This window comes from Dicentrarchus labrax, unplaced genomic scaffold (assembly GCF_905237075.1).
Source record: "Dicentrarchus labrax unplaced genomic scaffold, dlabrax2021, whole genome shotgun sequence".
NCBI lineage: Eukaryota > Metazoa > Chordata > Actinopteri > Moronidae > Dicentrarchus > Dicentrarchus labrax.
Window position 1 is genome coordinate 12971632 of NW_026136718.1, and position 23098 is coordinate 12994729.

Sequence of the window (23098 nt, forward strand, 5' to 3'; positions counted from 1 at the left end):
AAAGTGTGGAGCATGAAGAAAAAAAGTAAAGAATATTGGGGGTGAAAAATGTGCAGTAAATGAGTGGAAAGACAAAAAAAAAGTATCATCGATTAATATTAAACCAGACATCCTTACTGTAACACCAAAGGGGTATTAATGAGACCAATGGCCTTCAGCCTAGGAAGGAATGGGGAGGTACAAACTAGTACAGAAAAAGGTAGCTGTAGAAGATACTTCATGTTGGGATGAGGACACAAAAGCAGAGAAAGAAAGAGTCACTGTAAATAGATGATGAGAAATGAGTATGGAGTAAAATAGTGGGAGAATTGAGAAAAGGAGAGTGGACCTCAGGAGAAGAGAGGGAGATTTATCCCTTGTAGTTTTCAGTGAAGCTTGATTAGAGAACATTTTATCAGGGCCCAGTGGCCAGGGCTTTAACCTTGGGCTGCCAGGAACAAACAAATGAGTTTTTAACCACACACACCATGCTTCAGATTTACTATGTTCTCTCTCTCTATCACACATACAAACACATACACTCTCCTTCTAAAGGTGAGCACAGATTCAATATTTAGGGTCCGCCAGAAGCTGCCAGTGTAAAGTAGCCACCCACTCTGCCTGATCACCTGTATGGGTGCTGAACTAAATGTCCTCTCAGCCTCATCTCTCTCTGCTATGCGAAGAGGAATGAACCCTCTGAACCTAGTCAGCCAGGCAAGGATGACATGCAAACCATATAGTACATAAACTGTTCATGCAAAGACACCTCAAACTCAACCCCGCTGATCAATAACCCAGCTCCCCTCCCTCTGTCTCTCTTTCTCGCATTCTGCTTTCTCCATTTGACCTAAGCCTAATTTTACGCCCCCATACCCCTCAACACATGCACATTTTCCATTTATCCTTCGCTCTCCTCCTGCCATCACCTGCACTCAATTTTAGCCAAGACATGGCTGTTTAAATTCACCTTGCTCTCAACCTCTTTGAACCTGTCATGTTTTCCATCAGACCTGAAACCATCACAGGGCCTCCCAGCTCTCAGAAACAGACAGCCTCTCCTGCATTTCCATTTATTTAGCAACCAGCTGCCAGGCAAAACTGAGGTCAGAGAAGTGAACAGCCGGTTGCTGACAATGTCATTGAGTGTGTATTATTCTACCCAATTGTCATTGGATTGATGTGTCAAAGAATACAGGATAAATAAATGGCTCATAATAATGTGGCAGCCGGACAATCTAGTGATTGAGGCTGTAACCTGTAGCTGAAACAATACCAATTCAATCTCTGCAACAATCAGTGTGTCCCCACATATATCGAGATGAAGTGTCCTTCAGCAAGACTTTGACCCCTTACTACTCACTCATTGTAATTCACTCTGCGTAGAACCATCAGATACTATGCAGCTAAAATGCAAATGTAACTTTTCTCAGCAGCATTAATGTGATACATTATTGATTGCCACAGGGAAATCCCTCCAAACCCACCACCATCTTCCAGTACTGCAAGACTATGGAATAAGCTACAAAATAGCACAGTTCTCTGTCGGTTTTTAAAAAATTCAATGACTTGCCCTTGGTGAATTCAGTAGCTGACATAGGGCCTTATGTACCCTGTTGAATTATTTCTCCCTAGCCTCTAGATTAATCCACCGTCACAACCACTGAGTAATAAAATCCTGGACCTACCTAGAATATCTATTGTGAAAACACTCACCTTGACATTGGGTATCCTTCATGGCTGGTTCAAAACCAGAGGAGCATGTGCAGGCTCCTACAGGGACCATCCACTCGCCATCTCCATTACAATAAAGCTTCAGTGGCACGGACACCTCCAGGGCATTGGGGACACAAGTTCCTGGCGCAATGACCAAGGACGTTGCCTCAGCCCCAGTTGCTGTCTCTGGGAAAACGGCAAAGTTGGCAATGGTTGTGGAGCACTTCTTGTAAAAGACTCTAACTGAGATGAGTGACATGCAAGCACCAAGGTCCTGGAAGGCCAAGTAGAACCCAGCTTTGGACAATGGCCCAAAACTTCGAACTTTTGTGTTTACGCGTCCAGACTCAAGCATGGAAAAGCTTTCATCTGGGGCAATCGTGTCCACCTTCACATAAGGGTTTTCCATCCAGAAAGGGCTGGTGGCTGTGGCCGAGTCTGAGTCAGACTCATAGTAGAAGAGGTTGAAGGTCTCTTTGCAGGAGCCTGGGATGTTAGGAATGCTGTTGCAATCACGCACTGTGAATTTCATCTCTACATATACACGTAGCACATCCTTTCGTGGAATGAAGTCACTGCGTAGCCAGTTATTCTGGTTGAGCTCACGTACATTGCAGACTTGGTACGTCCGGATGGGATTCATGGCGTCATCGTAGCCACTCACCTCTTCCCACTGAGAAGTAAGTAGAAGAGAAACATAAACAGGTTAGAGACTGTAAATGTTTGTTAATATATTTGACAGATACTCAATAAAACATACTGTCGTTGAATTCTGCAATGTACATTCACCATATTTATCTATCATCTCCATACACCTTGCTATATTCACTTTGCACTTTGCATGATAGAGAAATAATGAAAGAAAAAGGGCAGAGGTTAGGACCAAGAAAGAAAAAAACATTGGGGTTTTTTTTTTCGTTGCTTTTTGGGTAACTTCAATTGCATTCTCTTGCTTTTGCCATGCTACGCCTTTCATCTCTGGTTAGTGTAGCGAAAAGCCAGGGACAAGGACTGCAAATTCATCACAATTACAGCAACCTGTCACCTCCTCACCACAGAGTCAGCACAGCATGTTTACCTCATATCTGTTTGGAAGTAGCAGCCACATTGCTTCACAACCAATTACGCTTCAATTACAGAGCAATGATCGCAACGTCCTCTAATAAAGGCAGGGAAAAGGCGCTGGTTAACCTTCATGCTTTTCTGTTTTTACAGTCCTCTACATCTTTCAATGCTACTACAGTACCCAGGGGGTGAATTACTCTGGATAAAATGGGATTAAATTTTCTAAACTTTGATTACCAGCTTCATTAAATGAGCGCAAGCAAACTAGACTGTAAAAGCTTTGCTGTGAGACACTGTAATCTAATGCATTTTTCAATCTCGAATGAGGACACCACGATTAAATCATTTCACTTCAAATAGCGATTCCTGTGTGTATAATATATCTTTGTGCGTGTGTGCTGAGGGATCTGCTCTCCTTTCCTATCAGACAAACAGAGTGCATTTATGTTTTAGCTAAGCCAAGGGCTGGCAAGTGTATTTGCCTAGCACCTAGTGCTTTGCATGAGGCATGGCAATGCATTAAGTAATTCAAAAATAAATTAAATATGGTACAACTAGACAAAGGAATAAAAGTTTGTACTACTTTACATGGCTGTCATTGGACGTGCTATCTAAATCCATGAGATTGAACCTGTGACCTTCTGATTACAGGATGGTCTTTCAAATCACTCACCCTCCTTGCCACTTTAAATGCCAAGACATCTATAACAAAATTAAATGGTTGCTCTCTCAGGACCGAGGTTTGCCGCGGAACATTTGACTGTCTCGAAACTCTGGCATAAAGGCACCAATTTGTTCTCCAGAGCCAGTTGTTTCCATCTGAGCTCTGAGCATCTTAATTAAGGCTGTGATATGGATGTGGTGTAGACAAGGCTATTCATCCAAGACCCTGGAGGCCATGAGCGAGAGAGGGAGAATGGGCGTTGCTCGGCCATGGCATTAAAACGATGGCCCGACGAGAGCGAGGGAGAAGGAAGCGACCAGAGGGAATCGATAATCACCAGCCAGGTCAATGAGATGGCTAAAAGCATGAAGTGTCAATGGGTATTTAGTTTGGTGTAATAAATCACCCACTGCAAAAGTGCAATACAGCAAAGTGTTTGTGGGTGTGTGTGTGTATGAGGTTGTGTGTGTTTGTTTAAATATGCTTGTGTGAGTTTGTCTCTGCCTGAATGTGTTCTTTCTCTGTGTGTTTGTTTGAGTGTATGTATGTGTAGGTGGGTGCTGTATGTGTAAGTGTGTGTTTAAAGAGAGGTCATACCCCCCGAGACACGCACCAATGGCCAAACACTCTGAGCGCCTGCTTACCAAGCCTGAATGAATTAAGTAGGTCATGTGAAAAAGGGTCAAGTTTCTTGGCATCGATTTCCAACAAGATGAATCGTTATGCAAGATTTGCGATGCACTCCATTTTCTTTTTGTCTCTTCCAATCAAAGCTTTAAATTTCACTTTCAGATGACAATGAACGATGTGATGCACTATTGCCCTCCTTGGAGGTCGGAAGCCCAGCTGGAAAAATATATTTTGCTGTATTTCGGCAAAACTATGATTCCTCGGAACAACGGAAATGAATAGAGTATAAAGAACAGGTTGTGCTGTTCTTTAAGACTTTTTAATGGACATTGGATACCTTTTTTTGGTCTTCCCCCTTAGATGAATTTAAGGTGAAGATAAGCAACCTTGACAACAACTTAGATTAACTAGCATTAGTTGAAATTCTGTAACAAACTCAGCGCTAACAATTAGAGTGCTTTTATTTTTCTGTTTGTTGTTGGTATGAATAAGCTCTCCAGGGCTAATTTTAGGACATTTTAGCTTGTTCATAACATGTTTTAGCATGCTGGGCGCCTGTGAAGCAGACAGTGATACACTAACAATAGTTATTACATCCACAAGCTGACTAACTTATACTGTTATCAGTGTATGTTTATGGAAAACCCTGTGGGTGTCATTTCAGGTCTGAGGGGAGCCCTCCTGTAAAGTGGAATTTCCCTTCCATAGCCCATCTGTTTTGGAAGACAAATGATACGGTAAGCTATATATGGACAAACACACACAATACTGGGGAAATTAGAAATTCAAGCAACAAAGTGCAGCTTGAGGTAGGTTTTGATGTGCACACACACACATACACACAGCAACACAAACATGCATGATGCCCAAAGATGGTACAGGCTATACAGATAGATGCAGACAGTGAGACTGAGAAATCCACATACCAAAGTACAGACACAAAGGTGAAAGCATGGTATACATGTACACACATGTCCATACATAATGTGGTATGTGAAGGCAATGCTGTGTACATATCAATAATTGAATGTGCTTTTACAGAATCACATTCACAAATGGCATTCGCACTTAGCTTTTACACCAAGAGTGGTGGCATTAATAGTAGCACCTATATGCCGGTTGTCTCTGGTTTCGCTGTCACCAACAGACACAGCTTATGTTTCCTCTGTGTAGCTTTATGTCTGTTGCTTTATCTGTATGTGTTGTGCAACACTCTGAAACAAGACAGAGATGCTGTGACTCAGACTTGGCTGGGCAGCATCCCTTGGAGAGAGTGTAGTCTGTTTGTGAGTGAGTCTATTTCTAAGATTTTTTCTGAGAAATTGATTTTCTTTTTCTCTTATATACTCTCCGTATGGACATTTCTTTGGATTTTACTTAATCTCAGTCCCACCACTCTCCCCCTCCCTTCTAGCTCTCTCCGTATGTTGTTTTGTTTGTCCTCTCAGCCACTGTATCGGTTCCTCTTAAGTACTCGTCGTCACCCCTAACAAAAACAAGCTGCGAGGTTCCCGCTGCAAAATCACAAAAGCTTACACATAAACACACATACAATACATTGTGCATAAAGACGAACAAGAGGGGGGACTGATTTTCTTGAGTGAGAGAAAAATAAAAGCAGGGTACACATAAAGGGTGGGAAGATAACACATGGACAACTACTGTCTGGGGCACATTTTCTGCTGGAAAAAAAAAAAAACAAGGCGATGGAGAAACTCATCTCTTTCTTCTTTCTTTCAGTTGGTAATGTGGGAAATCTGGAGTGCAAAAGGCTCTCCACTGTATGTATACGTCTTGAAAAGGAGCATCTGTTGCGGGATTGCTTGGAAAAGAAACGGGGAGGCGTTTTTTTCCATCCTATGCCATTCCACATGGGACTGATGGGAGCATCGCTGCTGCATTGTAGCTTAATGAGGAGGAGGGGGGTAGAGAGAGGCAAAGGAAGATGGACGGATGGGAGGAGGGAAGGAAGGCACAAACGGCTGTGAGGGGGTTTGTCCAACTGATTGTTGCAGCTGATGTGGCTAGTGTGTCTAGCTTCATTAGTGCTTAGTTACTCGGAAGTAAAGGAAGGGGAGAATACGGAGGGCGGGTGACTTCTAACAGCTGGGTGGAATCTCGCTGCAAAAGCGTTGGGGTAAAAACAAAATATAAAAAATGGGGGCCCACCTTTCAAAACACAAGGGCCAAGTCAGAGGGCCACACAAAGGCGAGGGGAGGAGTGCTAGGAGTCTTTGAAGTATAGCTGAGGAGGGGTCAATACTCTTTTTGCTCCTCTTTAGGCCATTGTGGAGACCACATGGGAAAGCAAGATGAGGTTGTCACTGGCACTTTGTGTGTGGTAGATTTGCATGCCTGGGTGTGCAATGGGTCAACGCCAAGAAATATTTCAGTGTTTAAAGGGTTAGTTCATGAGGAAACTGGTGTTTTTCACACTTTTTAAGTGCAGTGAGGCAAGGCAAAGGGAACATCTGTGATTGGGCGGGTCAGTGAAATTGGATTGCAGTTTATCCTTTTCTGCATGCTAAAAAGTACATCCTGTTGAATCCTAAAACATATCCTGCCGAGTGATTTGCTGATGAACGGCAAGACTTCCAAGTGGCATGCAGAAACAAATCAAAGTTACTGTCGACATATGAACATGTGTATAAAATAACACTTAAATTACAAAGAAAAATCCAACGCCAGTTATGTTGGGGTACACAGTTATCTCTTCTCTTTCACCATCTGTGTCTCTGTTAAAAAAAAAATCAGTCTTACTCTACACACGTACACACAAAGGCACACACACTCAGTAAACTCACCCCGGTCTCAGGGTGTGCAGTCCAGGCTAATTCTGTCGTGGCCCACTTCGTGTCCATCAGTGTCTCTGAAAACGGAAGCAGAAAGAAAACAACCAGGTCAGGAAAAGAGGAACACAGCGACAGAGGAGATCAATAGAAACTTTCAATAGCTTTACAACAATGTCATAAAACGTGTTGGGCGGAAGAGATAAGATGCATTGACCAAAGTAGTTCTCAGATAACTGGCTGAATAATAACTAGGTGACAAAAAAGCGCGGGCTAAGAGTGATTAGATTCAATTACACAATGAAGTACTGTATGCGTGTGACAGGAAGACCAAGAGACAGCGGGAGAGTGAGACAGAGATGTAGGTGGGTGATCTGTGAGGTATTATGTGACATTTTATTGCAGCTCCTTGTCTGGCTAATTAGTCTCAATTAGACGTTTGCTTTTATACAGGGGAAAGGAAACAACAGTGACTCTTACTGAGAAATGGTTCCGCTTCCCACAGGGCACTGCGAGACACACACACACACACACACACACACACACACACACACACACAAACACATACACACTTGATAACACACACACACACACACACACACACACACACATGGACTAAGTAACAGGCTGTAAAACTCCACAAGATATATAACCCGACAGAACCGAAGGCTTGAATGGAGAGGGGGGGTTATAAAGTTAGGTGTCACAAAAGAGGAGCTCTTGAGCGGAACAGAGGTCAATACACTTCAATTGGATTTACCTTTTGTCAATACTTCAAGTTTACCTTACTTTCAAGCCAGACTCTCGGCACACACATCATATACACACACGCACAAAATGGAGTCTCCTGCAAAACCCCTTTCTGCTCAACACTTTCCACTCTCTTGTTTCTACTGGCAATGACGCCGGCTTTGTGAGAGCGGGGAAGGGAGACTATAAATGTTGAATCTTTTACTACCTGGCGCTCAGGGCGCAGTATGCAGCTACCGTTATTATCTCAACCGCTGTGCTGTTCTACAAGATAGTAAAAGATGATGAAACAGCACGGCCACAAAGTGAGCTTTCACTGTCGCCGGTCATGGAAAGAAGTGTGAGATGTTCAGTTTTTCAGCCTCAGTTGCAGGGGATGAACCTGAAGATATCTCTCAACTCACTTTTGCTACTATGCCACCATCTCTGAAGTTTTCACTGCCACTGTCTACCTCTTTCATCTTAGGAAAAAAAAAAAAACGCCTGGTAAGCTGACAGGAAACGGGACTTGGGAGAAAAATAAAAGAGTAAAGCCCAGGATTTCACTATCCCTTCTCCAAATACCTGCTGCCACCACTGCTGCATTCAAGAGCACCAGCCTTGACAAACGAAAACACCTTCGAACTCAAAGACCCCTTGCGAATTATGTCTAGCTCTGTAGAGATGGCATGCTCCTACAGCTGGGAATTCCCATTGAATTCCACCCCCTCATGCTTGGAGTGACACAGTCTCTGACATGTATATATTCCTATTACACTGGTGAAAAAACATGACTTCCAAGAGAGTTCCTGCCAAAGGGAGATATCCCCCACTTGCAAAAAACACGTACAGTCAGATTTCAAATGTGGCTTTGGCTTGTTTCCCTCAGGCGAAATGGTCTGGAAGCTTCACTGTGAGCCAGTTTACGCAGTGAGAAATGTCTCTCTGGGAGTGGCTCTGGGAGCTGGAGTGAATATCATCTACTCACAGCAGCATGGGGCCCAATCCAGCTTGTAACCTTTGTCACAAACACTCCTTTTTCTTCCTCTCATGTCAGTCTCCAATATTCTCTCTCTGCTGTTAGTGGAAATGCTTTAAAATAATTCACGGATGCAGTCTGCTTTTGCCGAGAGCTCTTTTTGTAACCAGACGAAATGAGCCACATCTGTCACTTGAGAAAATAAGGGCCTGCTATTGTTGTCATCAGAAAATGTGTCAGTGCATATTAGCTGTGGGACTTCCCCCTGACTCATACCATGACAGTGTGTGATTTGGGACCTGTTACCTACAGCTACACAGGTAGGTAAGCTGGTGTGGTGGAAATGATACACCTCCACTGCCTGGTGTTTATTGTTATGACTGAGTCGTGTGTACTTGTGTGTGTGCTGGCTTGTCATTAGAGCTGACCTTGCTGAAAATGACAACACAGTGAAACACAATGACAGACCAGGAGAGTAAAATAGGTGAGAGGAAGGGAAGACAGAGATGAGAGAGAAAGAACGAGAACCAGATAGCAAAAAGAGAGATATGCAAAACACACACACACACACACACACACACACACACACACACACACACACACACACACACACAGCTGTGCAGTCTGACTCAGTGGTTTAGACAGTGGGTCATTCGGGAGTGCATGTGCAGCAGTAACCCTTCCCTTCTCGATGAATCTGCATTGTTTAACCTCTGTGTGTGTGTGTGTGTTTGTGTGTGTGTGAATGTATGCATGTCTGCGTGGGAAGGTAATTGTATGAGTTTGTGTATTTGGTGCAAAGCCCTGCTTTGTGCCCAAAGTGGAGCACCAATCCTGAGTCAATGGGCCAAAGCAAAAGCACCAGATGACCCTGACCTAACCCGGCTGCTCCCTTTCTGTCAGTGTGTGTGTGTGCATGGTGCGTGTATGTGCATGCGGTTGGCTGTTATGCTCATTTGTCTCTGCAGACCATGTTTGTGTGTGTATGTGTGTGTGTGTGTGTGTGTGTGTGTGTGTGTGTGTGTGTGTGTGTGTGTGTGTGTGTGTGTGTGTGTGTGTGTGTGTGTGAAAAACACACCAGGCCAGTAGAAGCAAACTGCAATATTCATGACCGTACAGAAAATTCAGACACCTGCGCAGTCACCGAAAATACACACGTGCACACACACACGTACACACGCACACACACACACAGGAAACAAAAGAAACCAGAAAATAAAGTGGTATATGCCCACGCACAAAGCAACTGCTTTCGTTGGGCAACACCGACAAACTTGAGCTTCATGGATGATAAAGGATGAGAGAGAGGAAGACAGATTAAAGAGAGATAGGTATTTTTTTAAAAGCTTTTAAGACCATTATGGCAGGTTGCCTAATGGGCCCGGCTGAGAATGAGAAAAAAAAATAAAAATAGGCGGAAAAGAAAACCAGAAGGACAGGTTGAGGGAGAAATAACAACAGTGTGAGTATAAGACCCTCCACAAACCCTCTTGTTTGCCTTTTAGCTCTACCCGTTTAACTTCCACCTTTTCAAATCCTGGTAGGGTGAAATCAGAAAGATCGTAGGTTGCAGCGTGAAAAAAGAGAAAATCAGGCAAATGAACATGCAAATTTACTGCCATAAAACACACACAGAGTGAGAGTGAAGCATGCAGAGGTGAGAGGTAACACTGGATCAGGATACACAGATGCACAAGGCTGTTTAATCCATCTTCCTCGCATACACTCTCACTTTTTCTCTCATTCATTTTCGACGTCTTTCTCATCATCCCAGTGAAATGATGGATCTAATTCCCCATTGTTTCCCAATCTCCCTCTCTTTTTCTTCATCTACCCCCATTTTATCACATGCTCTCTAACTACTTTCTCTCTCTCTCTTTCTCTCTTGCCTCCACTGGGAAGTGATAGGTTTGACCTCTTTTCACTTGTCTTTTTGCTCTTTCTCCTTCCCTCCTCCTTTTCTTGCCGATCTCTGTATCTGTGCTTGTGTTTTTTCACGCTGTGCTGTGATGGATGTGACATGTGGCGTACAGGGGAATATTTTTCAACCTCCTACTGCTTACGAAGACTTTTCAATTAACGAGTCGCTGTTTGACTAACCTGAGGATTGTTTTAGTAAAGTGTTATTTATGACAGAGGTCAAATGCACCCGGGATGAGCGCTGGGGGAAAAATGGCAGTGACATTTGTTTTCTCCGCAAACTCTGATTGTGTGAGAAAACTTCCAAAAATTACAAACAGGCTTGGAGAGATTATATACAGGCAAACATAAGCATACACACACACGCACACACACACACACACACAGGCAAAGCCAACCCCTGCACTCTAATCCCGTAATGACAGGGCAGGTCTAATAACAGGGGAGGGCACTGAAGCATTCGTCCCTATGGCCGCATCCAATACACACACTCTCTCTCGCGCACACACACACACACACACACACACACACACACACACACGCACAGCCAGCGTTACAAGCCTCTTAAAATATTTCTTTGTTCAAACAAGCAGACTTCTTAAAAGAAAAGAAAAGAGAGGAGGACAGAAAGAGGAAAGGGGAAGAAAGGCTATTATTGAGAGAAAGGAATGTGTAGTCATTTTCACAGGGCTAAGTCCCCGGGACGCAAGGAGCAGACAGGTGAGGGATTTAGCTTGGATCTAGCCGCGAATGCTTTTGAGCTTTTTTGCATGCTCGTCTTTGTTAGCGTGACCCCGTCCGGATGACAACTGAAAGATACCTGAACCATACCCTGGGGGAGCTCAAATATGTCTGGACAACCTTGGAGATATGGGTGTTATACAGAAAAGCAACGTTTGAAATGTTAACTAAAAAGCCTTTTGTTGACGCAATAGCTTCCTGTTACCTTGATTTCCTGGTATAAGTACGAAACAAAATGGCTTCTCCTCTGCCACTGCTTGCAACTGCAGTATTATTGGAACATGATGACAGCAGGATTTTTAAAAAAAAGTAATACTTTTTTTTTTTTTTTTAAAGCCCTTAATGGTTCCTTCCCTGAAATCCTTCCCTTCAGGCTTCTCCTCTAGTTAATTATCTTCTCCCCACCTCTTCTCTGAGTTTGCTTTTGTTGTGTCCTTCCACAGTCAAACAGACCAAGCACATGGCAACCTGCATGGGGTAGCCACTCCATTAAAATACTATGTGGTCTGGTTGCCAAACACTTGAGCCTCTGTTTAGCCACAGAAACACTGAAATGTGTCAACACTGAGAGCGAGGACCCCACGCTCAACTTATTAGCGCTATTAGCCTGATTGCTTTGTGCGCTATCTTTGTTGGCTCCGCTTTTGTCGTCCAACGTGAAGCCGAGGCAGAGAAAGAGGAAGAGGGATGCAGGAAAAAAAAGAGAGCAGGAGGAGAGATGCTATTCAAATTCAAATTGTCCAAGCAGCCTTTTTGCCTTTGTGCGGGGCCAGAGTGCGATGATTAGGAGAAGTCCCCTCCATTTTATGGCGAGACCTCCCCTTCAGCACCCACACACACACACACACACACACACACTCACAGTCACGGTAATTGGTTGCTGCGACATGGACAGGCCAAGGAGGTGATTCCTCTGTGGAATTCCTGAACGGACTCGCCTCCCATGACAAATCCCCACCCCCTCTCTCCATCAGCACACACACACACACACACACACACACACACACACACACACACACACACACATACTTCAGCCTGCTACCACTCACTGTCAGTCATCCCACAATGGCTGTCACATAAGAGATTTGTCCCGTGTGTGTGTGTGTGCTAACAGGGTTGCGCCGTCAATGCCTAGGAAATAAGCTCTCTTTCTACCTTTCTGCCTCTCTCTTTCCTTTCCTATTTTTCCTTTCCCTCTTACTCAGTCTAACTTTTGTACCATCTCCCCCCATGGGGAAGTCTAATGAACGCAAGTCTTTGCCCTCTGCATTTGTCACTGGGCCCCTGCTCTCAATTATTTTCCCCTCGTCAAAAGATACCCCGGAGCTGAATACTATTTGGGTTGTAACAGCGTGGCTTTTTTTTTTTTTTGTTGTCTGTCTGCCTGCTTGGCCCATCTTGTCTGCAGAGGCAACTTCTGATAAGCAGCTCTTACCCGATGACCCTGGGACTCGTGATAAATAAACAAAAACAAATATGATGATGTTCTTTTCTATCAGAGGCTCTGAGGGAGCAAAGCAGTTGAAATGGAAAAAGAAAGCGCTTTGATCGCAGAGTGGAGGACATCGTGAGCTAGTGCAGCTGCTTTTTGAAAATTACATATATGTGCATGAGTGTGTGTGCGCCGCAAGGAGCGTGTTGCCTTTTTTAGGGGTTATGAAGTCTAGTCTAGTTCCTGTACTGCTGATGGAATGGGCCTCTTTGTCTTTACCCCCTCCCGTTTCTCTCTCTCTCTCTCTCTCTCTCTCTCTCTCTACCCCTCCCTATCCCCTTCTCTCACTAACTCTCCTAATTACAAAGCACAGAGGATCTGACGAACAGGTAGCCCTAAGGGCAGCCGTCTACAAAACCAGGTGTGCCTCTGTGTGCGTGTGTGTGAATACATGTGCGTCAGCGTGTGTGTTTGAATGAGTGTGTGTGTGCACGTGTGTGTGTTCAGCCTTTTGAAACAGGCGTCTAGCTATGATGAGTATGATCGTATGTGTGCTTGTTTGAGTCATTGATCTATGCGTAAATGTAACTGGAGCTTTGTTTACTGTATTGTCACTGTGGCTCTCAACCTTGTACCTCTTAGAATTGGTTGCTCTAATGTTGACCACTTAGGAATTGAAGCTTATTTCATTTTACATTTCAGAGTAAGTCACTATAGATAACTACATTTTCTAACTGACATAAACGGAAATGCTAAAAAACAGAACACTCACTAACTGAGTATGTGTGTGTGTTCATATGTGCATGTTGATGAATGTGTACATTTTCTACCTTCTCCTCCCCAACTTAACCTTGTTATCCACCCAACCCCTCACCCTGCCCAAGACCCAGCATTCACAGCTGTGTGCATTGTGCCATGGCTCTATGTTGCTACTGAATAAGTCACAGCCCCTTCATCAACAATACTGACAACATAACACGTACACACACAAACACACACATTCACGGTTGGGGGTGAGCCATTAGCACTTGTTTTATTGGCCACTTGCACAAGAACTTTAGAATACCTTAAAAATCCAATTCTGGAAAGGTTCAATGGGAATCCTCGATAGTGTTCGATGGCTGCTTTTTATCATCTTCGCTGCTGTTTGTGTCCCTCGATCTAATCAGCAAATAGTTTTTTGTTGTTGTTCGCTTGTAAATGAAAATACAGATGTAATCACAGCACAGCAGATTGCCCGAGATCTGTAGTGTAACTACAGCTGTCTGACGTGTTTTCAGCTGAATACTTAAGCGAGCTTTGAACCTGCAACCTTTCCGTTACCGCTTCATTTCCCACACTGTGAGGGCTGCACTTAACATTTTGCTCTCAGAAGGTAATGCGAAAGCTTTTGTTCACTGTCCATAACATTCCACATTTATCTTTATGTCTCTCCCTGCCCCTTTTCCCAGCACAAACACAGCTATCGTCACATGCGTGTGCTGCTTCTACCGAACTGTTGATGCTAACTATTGTGACTTAATAACAGAGCTCTGGGCCTTTGTCTGAGAAGACCTAACCACCTTTGTTTTTTCTGTTTTTTCTGGCTTTTTTTTTACAATCTTGCCTCCCTGTGTGACGTGAAGTTTACTGGGTTTCATTCCCAGCTGAAATATTCCTCTGAAGGAGTCATCCCAGACCCTGCTGATTTACGTCACTGAAATGTTTGGCCTTGTCATATGAAATCTAATTAGGCCTGCTGGTGCTTTAACTCAGCTCCAACTGGAAACCAAGCATGGGGCCACATATTTGATCCTGACATCACCTGAAATGGAAATATAACCCCTACATTTACAGGAAATGAGAATATTGTCACTGCAAACAACCATTTGCCTTCTTGGATTTTTTAATGAGTTGAAAAAGGTTCTAAAATAAGTCAGACTAAGTATTTCTTCATTGATTCAATGATTTTATGAGGTTTGGTGTCACATTTACCGCTTACATTTAATTTTGGAAAGGCTTGTTCCTCATTTGCAAATGATTATGTTAAGGGCATCAGGTCTGCCTGTGTTTAACCACCACCAGGAAACGGGCACAGAACCAGATTTCTATCGGCAGACGCAATGTTTACATCACCTAACATGGAAACTATTGCCTCAACCTTTACCATAAACGAAGCGATTTTTCACTTATAACCCTTCCCGGAAATTCTCCACACTCTCTCTCTCTATGTCTCTCTCTCTCTCTTTCTCTGTCTCTTTCTCTTTCTATGTTTTACAAAATTTTTATAACTGAGTCTGAGTTTTGATATTTTACCAATAAAATTCAACGCCGTACGCTTGACAGTAAACACTGTTTAGGCATAACACCCTAGTCATGAATTAAGAATGCTGAAACCAAACGCGGAGTGACTGGTGCGGTGTATGCCCCTGCGTGAGATGCCTAGATGCCATCATCTGATTTCCTGGCAAATGACTCTGCCAACTGCGACTGAAAAATGCAAACAAGCAAGCAAGGAGCAGACTCGCTTTTGCCCAGAGGATCTGCATATGGAAATACAGATCTCCTTGTCGTGTTTTGTGGGTATTTGTGCGTGTATGTATGTTTGTGTGAGTCAGAGTGAGAAAGGAAGCGAGGCAGAGTAATTTGGGTGTCTATTTGTGTGTGTGTTTATGTATGATAGAGTGTGTGCGTGTGACAGCACAGCTGTTGATTTCATTCCGTTTCACCTCATGCTCCCTGGGGGGCAGCAATACCTGGAATACGATTCATATTTAAAACACATTACAGTGTACCTGCAAGCTCAGCAAGCCCTGATTGATTTACTAGTCTGCCGCGCAGATGAAAAGCGAACAAATACACCACACATGAACACAGATAAGTGCACGTTTAACTATTGTGTGTGTCTTTAACTTCTGTGAAAACACTTCTTTGTCACATACCAAAATAACAAGCAGGCAACATGCCTCCTTACATACGCTCCACCATTACCTAGCTTTCAACCACACCTATATATACCATATGCTGTAAAAACAACTCTCTCTGTCTTTGTTCTGATTTCCTTTCTATTGGTGGGTTTAAAGCCTTGCTCGAGGGCACTGCAGTAGAAGGAGGGGAAAGAACAACAAACTGCTTTGCAGACAATTTGCCGTATATCACAAAAAGGTTACAGAAAAAGGACATTATTTTTCAAAACACAGAAAAAATTCTTCTTGAATTCCCTAAAATACTCCTTACTCTTTCTTCAATACAACCAGCATGCAGCAAGAACTCAAGAAAAAATATTCTTCTAAATCTAATAAAACAGATACAACTCTGTGTTTATCCATCTATTCCATGCACTTTGGCATGCACTTAAAGCTTGTTACTGATGTTCAACAATTGCCTTATTATATGTTCATCTACAAATAGACAGGCATAAAGGGGGGTGGAGTTATTTACCCAATGAGATAAAACAGTGCTGATATTCTTTGATTTGCTTTGTCTGACTAAACCTGCGGAGTGCTCTCATGGTTCCTCAGTGGATATAGCTAATGAACAAACCGCGCTCGCAACCCTGATAAGGATCATGTGAGGTAACGTAGACACCAGACACTAATAAATATGAAGTGCCTCAAAGGTCAAACGAGAAGAGGGAAAGATATACTGTGATTTAATTACACTTGAAATGAGTTTCATTCTTACTCAACAGTCTCATTTAAATGTTGGGATCCTCAAAAAAAATCTAATTAAATTGAATCAAAGTGAGGCATGCAGGTATAAGAGGCAGACGTCTGCAATTGCACACAAATAGTGTATACAACCTCAAGCATAACCTGTCTGCTATCTATCTATCTATCTTTCTTTCTTTACTCAAGGAGCACAGCATTCCAGCATTATGTTAGTCTGTGTGCGTGTGTCTGTTGGTGAGCAGAAATTCACCTGGCGCCTCTGCCGCTCTAAGGGATTTTGGGTATTAGTGGTGCCAGCTAACATTGTGACAGGTGAGTGTCAGGACTCACTAACCCCATCCAAGTCACATTTAGCATATCAAGTCTGCCAGTGGGGTTTTGGCAGCGAACAATTTGCCCTTATATTATTATTATTATTATTATAATTTGCCCCCCCCGTCACATTTCTGCAGATGTTTGTCCCTTAATAAGAGCAAAGACTTGTTGTGAGAGTGGCCATGCTGTAACTGAAGCATCATAGGTTTGATCACCAATGGTAAAATGTCCTTAAAAAAGGAAGGAAACCTCTATTTGCTCTGTGATTGCCACCAATCAGAACTGACTAAGTGCAGTGCAATTTAAATGGGACATCCACGTCAGATACAAAAAGCAATGAATGAGGATTGACCCATGTGAAAACAATAATAGACTATGTGCCAACAGTCTCCTCTATTTTCAATGCATTACTTCCCTGCCTGCACAGCTACAGCACAAAGGAAATGGCTACTGAATATGGGTTTATTTGTCGAGATAAGCGAGGAGAGAAGGAGAGAGCGAGAGATTCCCAGCTTTGGGTGTGGCTGCTTGTAATTTAAAAAAAAATAAGTAATTCAGTGCACACTCATTTATACCAGCGTTGCTTGTAAGTCTCCGTAGATTTCAGTGAAAGAAGAAAGAGAAAGAGAGAAAAGGAGGAAGAGTAGGAGTCAAGGAAAAACAGAGGGAGGGAAGGGGGAGCAAGAGATGAAGAAAAGAAGCGATATTCAAAGAGAGACGGGGGGAGCAAAGCAGAGAAAGAGATGGGAATGAAAGGCAGGGGGGGCAGTAAGGTAACAAAGGGGGGGCAGAAGGGAGGAGTGAACACTGAGGAGAGAAAATGAGGGAGAGGAGAGGATGGAGAGTTGGTACACGCTCTCTTGTATTCCCCACAGCCCCTGTGCTTCTTTCATTGCCACTGTGTTTTTGGCATGCTGACATCCAGTGGCCTTCAGAGACTGTGTGTCTGTTGTGTGTGAATGTGTGTATAGACGTCTAAAATGTCCTGTGCATGTTTGTGTGTCTGCCTGGAGTGTCTGTGTTTAACATGCAGCCTGATGGGAACTGTTTTTGCTCATTGCCGTACTGCAGCCCAGGGAGCCATCGTCTACTTCACTGCTGTCCTTTACTCTGCTCTCCTCTCTAGTTTGTCTCTTTCTCCTCTCCTCTCCTCTCCTGTCTTCCTCTGCCCCTGTGCCAACCAGGGCATCCATTCACAACAGCTCGATAGCTCTGGCAACAGAATGTGTAGAAAATATCCGCACAGATTCCTGGACCAAATATATGAAAATGTGATAGCAACAACTTGTCCTTGGAGAGCCATGTGTGAATTTCAATGGAAACGTTTCATTTTGTGTGTGCAGGCACATATTCACCTGTGTGAATGAATGAGTGTTTGCTTGTATGGGGTGAAGCTGGTGATTATCTGTGTCTCAGAGGCACTAGAAGCATAAACATGCACACACACATACACACACTTTTGTTCAATAGGAGGTGGGCTATTGTGCTGCCTGTGCAGTCGGATTGTGTATGGCAGTTACCTCACAACTCTAATAGCAGGTTTGAGGCAATTTTGTGTGTCAGCAGTGGCTGACTCAACAAACAGAGCTCAGTCACATGGGAACACAAACCCATACTGTACACTTACCTAATGCTAATGCATACACATTATGCATAATACATTATTTAAACAATAATAATAGTAAAACACATATAAATAGAAAATGAGACATGTTATTAAGACTCACACACACACACACACACACACACACACAAATCCTGTTTGTTCACTGGGGGTGTAGCCTAGAAAAAGCTGGAACCGGGCATTGAATAAAAGCCGTGGCTTTTTGAATGGCTGAGCACCACAAGAAAAGGGCTTAGCACCCAGCTTTGCCATTCTGTTTCAATAGCCACTCAGTCTCTCTCACAAACACATGCCTTCTCTCTCTCTCTCTCTCTCTCTCTCTTTCTCGCTCTCTCTCGCTCTCCCTCCACCATTGTTTCTCTTAATACAGTCCCTCCTAATACAGTCATCTGCCAACATATCAGATCCCCTTACAATGCACTTCCAGTGCAGCATGTAATGATCGTGCTGAATCTAATTAAAGATGGCTACTTCCTGTTACACCCGGAACAGCTGCCCATGTGTCTGCAGTGAGGGGCAAAGCCCCAATGTGGTCGGCATTTTCCGCATGCCAGTGGCTTCCAATTACTTTAAAACAGTTTAAAAAATACTGCGGTGGTAAGGACCAAAAGTCTTTGAGGTTTGCTTGTTTCTTTTCTGCTGTTCCTCGGAAACTTTCACAGACAGGATAAACAAAAAACAGAACCAAAATAGGAGCTGGGGACTACCCTATTAGCGTGAACTCCAGCTAGACATACTAAAAGCCGTCTTTTGGCTCATCGAGCAACCGCAGATGATTTATGAAGATGTTTCAGGGTAATTATCAAGTCAATTATCACCGCCAGTCTTGTTAATTTCCCAGGTATGCCCTCGTTTACCTATGAGGAAGAAAAAAGAGAAGGGTGGGAAGAAAAAAAGGGAGAGAAAATGGCAGATGGGGAATTTTAGTAGATGAGTAATTATACTCTACCCCCACCACCACCACACATACACATCATCACACCCCCACTACCTTGTCCTGTCTTTTTCAAAAGGAAGGATAAGGAGGACCAGGTGACGTGCAGACCCTGCGGGCAGGCTCGCACCAGCTCGTTAAGCAGACACAGGGCTTGTTACAGTTTACCTGCTTGCCCAGTCATTAGCCATTCAGGTCAAAGACATGGAGAACAAAAGGGAGGTTAGGGCAGTTGAAGTCAGGAATGCAACCCGCCAGGTCAGGGCTCTGCGGGCCTGTGTGACTGAGACACTCACACATGCACACACCCTTTCTGTTACAGCCACGCAAATCCATATACACAAAGATCACATGAAAGCACAGGTATCTCTTCCTCTGTAACTTCACTTAGAAAAGAAGTTGGGGAGTGGTTTGGTATGTAAAAGAATTAAAATTCTAATGTTGCATACAATAATATACAAATCCCAACAGGAAAAGGCTCAGATGCAGTCACACACCAGATGCTGCTTATATAAAACACTGGGCAAGGTAAACTGGGCAGGTTGGCTGGTTTTGTTCTTATTCTTTCCCTCATAAATTCTTCTTTCCTTTCTTGTGTGTCTCTACCTTTATGACAGAGTCTATCCACATATCCTGCAACCACAATTCTTCCTACTCCAATCTTTTTCTCCTCCCAAGGTTTGTGTTTGCTGGCTATAAACTAACCAGCTTTGGAGGTGAAGAAGTTCAAGTTTCCAACCTGCAAAACCTTGGCAGCAGCATTGCTCTCTTGCATGAGATAACTGCATACAACCTAATTCCTGTCTGCCTTTTCTCATGCTTTGCACTGTGAACAACAGTTAATGATCTATGATGACAAACAGCTGCAGATTGATTACTGAAAAGGCTTTATATATTTATTTTGGGAAGCGGGCTTTTATTTCATTTCTGAAGCGGGTGGTGGCAGATAAATGTGTTTATTTGTTATTTGGCATCATTAACTCAGAGTAAGAGGTGCAGAGGAGAGATCATTATTATTTATTGCTATTTTGTTTTTCAATGCCACATACCCACAAATGGCTGGGTGAGATTAATCACGTTGATCTGTTTTGGAGTGGAAGCTCTCTCTCGCACTATCTGTGTGTCCCTCTCTCGACCTCCCCTCCCCTCGCTTCCAGCAAGATTCTCGTTGGGCCCGCATTCTTAATCGCCACTGAGTTAATTAATCTCACACTTGGCTGCTGTAATAACTTGACTTGTTAGACCTCCTCTGTGCAAATGGACTTCGCCTCTTTAGCAGCTAAAAGCACCAGTAATGAAGCAGCCAGAGAGAGAGAGAGAGTGTCAGGAGCATCCAGAAAATGCTTAAAACATGGCCATATCAATGCTATTATCTGTTCGACCTTACGTGTACATGTGCAAAGTGGCTTGTTGTAAGTGTAGCGTCACTGTAGAACTAGCGCCAGTTTCTAGATTGCCAGCATTGCAAGACGATATGAGAAACTGCAAACATCAGCAACATTGTTCTGACAACAGATGCAACAAAACATTTGTGTGACTCCAGAGGTATGATGCAATTTGAAGTAAATGCATAAGAGCTGAGGAGATGGAGAAAAAGTTGGCTTTGAAAGGGACTAGTTGTTCTGTTGCCCCAATAAATTATTACCATGCTCATTTTAAGGCATTAGTATAATTACCATAATAAACAAAATCACTGCTGTGAAGATTAGCAACCCCTAACCTCCAAAATAAACTTCACATTTCATGCCACACACATTCCAGGAACCTGGCTTTATATCTTTACAGTACACAGGGGGATTAACATCATGACACAAAACAATAATGACATTTTTATTGTAAACAATACGAAACATTATTCTAGTTCCACGATTTCAACGACATGATCTCAATACAATGAAAGGTTGTTTTTGGTTCATATTTTTTTTACTAAATAAATAAAGGGGGTGAAGGGGGAAGCAGCAGCTCCTACTTTTAATGGGAAATTCAGGAGTAGCTTTGAGAAACATTTTTATTTTTTAATTCATCACCTTTTAAAAAGGAGAATGAAGGTAGAATAGTTGTGAAAAGCAGATGTAAATGCAATGGTTATAAATTATAGGACAGGGAAAGTTACAGGGAAAGTTACAGCCAGGTTACAGCCTTGTTCTCAGCCCAGCTCAGCATTATCTGGTCAATCCCATGGTCTGGGATTGGTAAGGTCCCCAACCTTATTACATATTAATGTACTTAACCTGGAGAAACCACTGGGTAGATAGTCACAGCACAGAATCCTGGCTCTGGGCAATTAAAAGAAATTGATGGATGGACAGACAGACATCCAAGGCTGCTGGGGTCCATATGGCAGGGGGCTTTCAGAGGCCCACTTCAATTACATAAAGACCTCTGTGCATTGGCATGACACACAGAGGCCCCAGACAACAACACCAGAAAAAGATGGAATAACCATACAGTGGTTAGTAACACACACACACACACACACACACACACAGAAACAGACAGACTGGCAAGGACACAAGTCCCAAAATGCAGGGGGTTCACACACACACACACACACACACACACACACACACACACACACACATAGAAACATGAACTATCTTTTTTCTAACACACATACACAAACAGAAACTCATCCTGTCATCACCCTGTGTAAGATGGATGTCTAAATAATCGCACCATGATTACAGAACCACTTTTTACCGATCCATGCTCAAGGACCCTCACACACTCCAGCAAGTCTGCTAAACCCAAGCTATCTGACTGGCCTAAAGTTTATGCCTCAACTCCTCTTTCATCTGAAGGTGTCCTGTTGTCCTTAAAGCCCCTAAACAGCAGCATACATCTAAGAGAAAGTAGCTGGCCGTACATCAGGACAGGGGAGGAGGAGAGGGACACTATCTAAACAAGAAATAAGAAAGGTTGAAGTCTGATGGTTTAACTGAATGATGTGGATAACAAATTAGATTAGGGAAGGAAAGAAGAGTTCTGTGTTAAATATCTTGTCCGTTCCACCTTGCTTTTTCTCTATATTTTTCATTTTGTCATCTGTTTACATCTCCATCCCTTTTTCTTTCTCTTGGGATATGTAGGAGGAATATGGGCTACCCTGGCTAATGTATTATTCACCCTTCATTGATGTGTAACTAAAGCTGGCAGTTTGGAGGGAGCGGGGTGTCACCAATTACCTTCACACCACCACGACCTACACATATACACACACACATACGCACACTGTAGCTCTAGCCACAAGGCCGCCAGGCACCCATTGATTTATGTGCTGACACACAGTGCATGTCTGCACACATACATACACACAGACACACACACACACACCCATATTTTCCTGTATCTAAAACATGGATTTCCATCTTAAATGGATGTGCATCTGTGTGTATTTTTGTAAGCACAGGGACATAGAAGGTCATTTGGGAATTTCAACAGGGCCACAGAAGTATTATATAGATGCTACATTATCACTGGCAAACAGCAGCAGCTGTGTGTGTGCATACATAAGTATTATGGTGTGTCAAACGTCCTAGAAAGAAAATGATGGAGAAAAGGGAACATACATTAAAAAATTATATTCATATAAGCAGTAGGCGAAGATGGTAAGTAAATCAAAAGGATCTAATAGATTTGCAGGTGTCAGTGGTTAAAAGGTCAGGTTATAGGGACAGTCACTAGTCAGTGTATACATTAACCTTTGCTGTTTTGACAGGCAACTCAATTTTGAAAGAATATTGTTGGGCTAACAGAGAGGCTGATGGGATAAATTGTGCCACAGTGAAAAAGAGAAGGGACAACAATGTTTGGAGCTACTCTGAAGGAACAACTTTTTTACTTTTTTTTATACTTCCCTCTTTGCTTTTTCAAATATACATGTACACATGGCCATCTGTGTGTACGTTCCAAGTTAACACAAGTAAGAGAA

General features: G+C 43.1%; 1 protein-coding gene across 13 annotated transcripts in view; it reads right to left on the bottom strand.

Annotated features, from left to right (window-relative positions):
- Positions 1 to 23098, bottom strand: part of LOC127349865 (ephrin type-B receptor 3) — a 61989-nt gene that overhangs the window by 24208 nt on the left and 14683 nt on the right. For all 13 annotated transcript variants that reach the window (XM_051375907.1, XM_051375905.1, XM_051375896.1 and 10 more), the window contains exons 2-3: positions 6859 to 6923; positions 1696 to 2368 (exon numbers count right to left, since the gene is read on the bottom strand). In XM_051375907.1, the coding sequence (XP_051231867.1) occupies positions 1696 to 2368; positions 6859 to 6923 (738 nt within the window). The remainder of the gene's footprint in view (positions 1 to 1695; positions 2369 to 6858; positions 6924 to 23098) is intronic.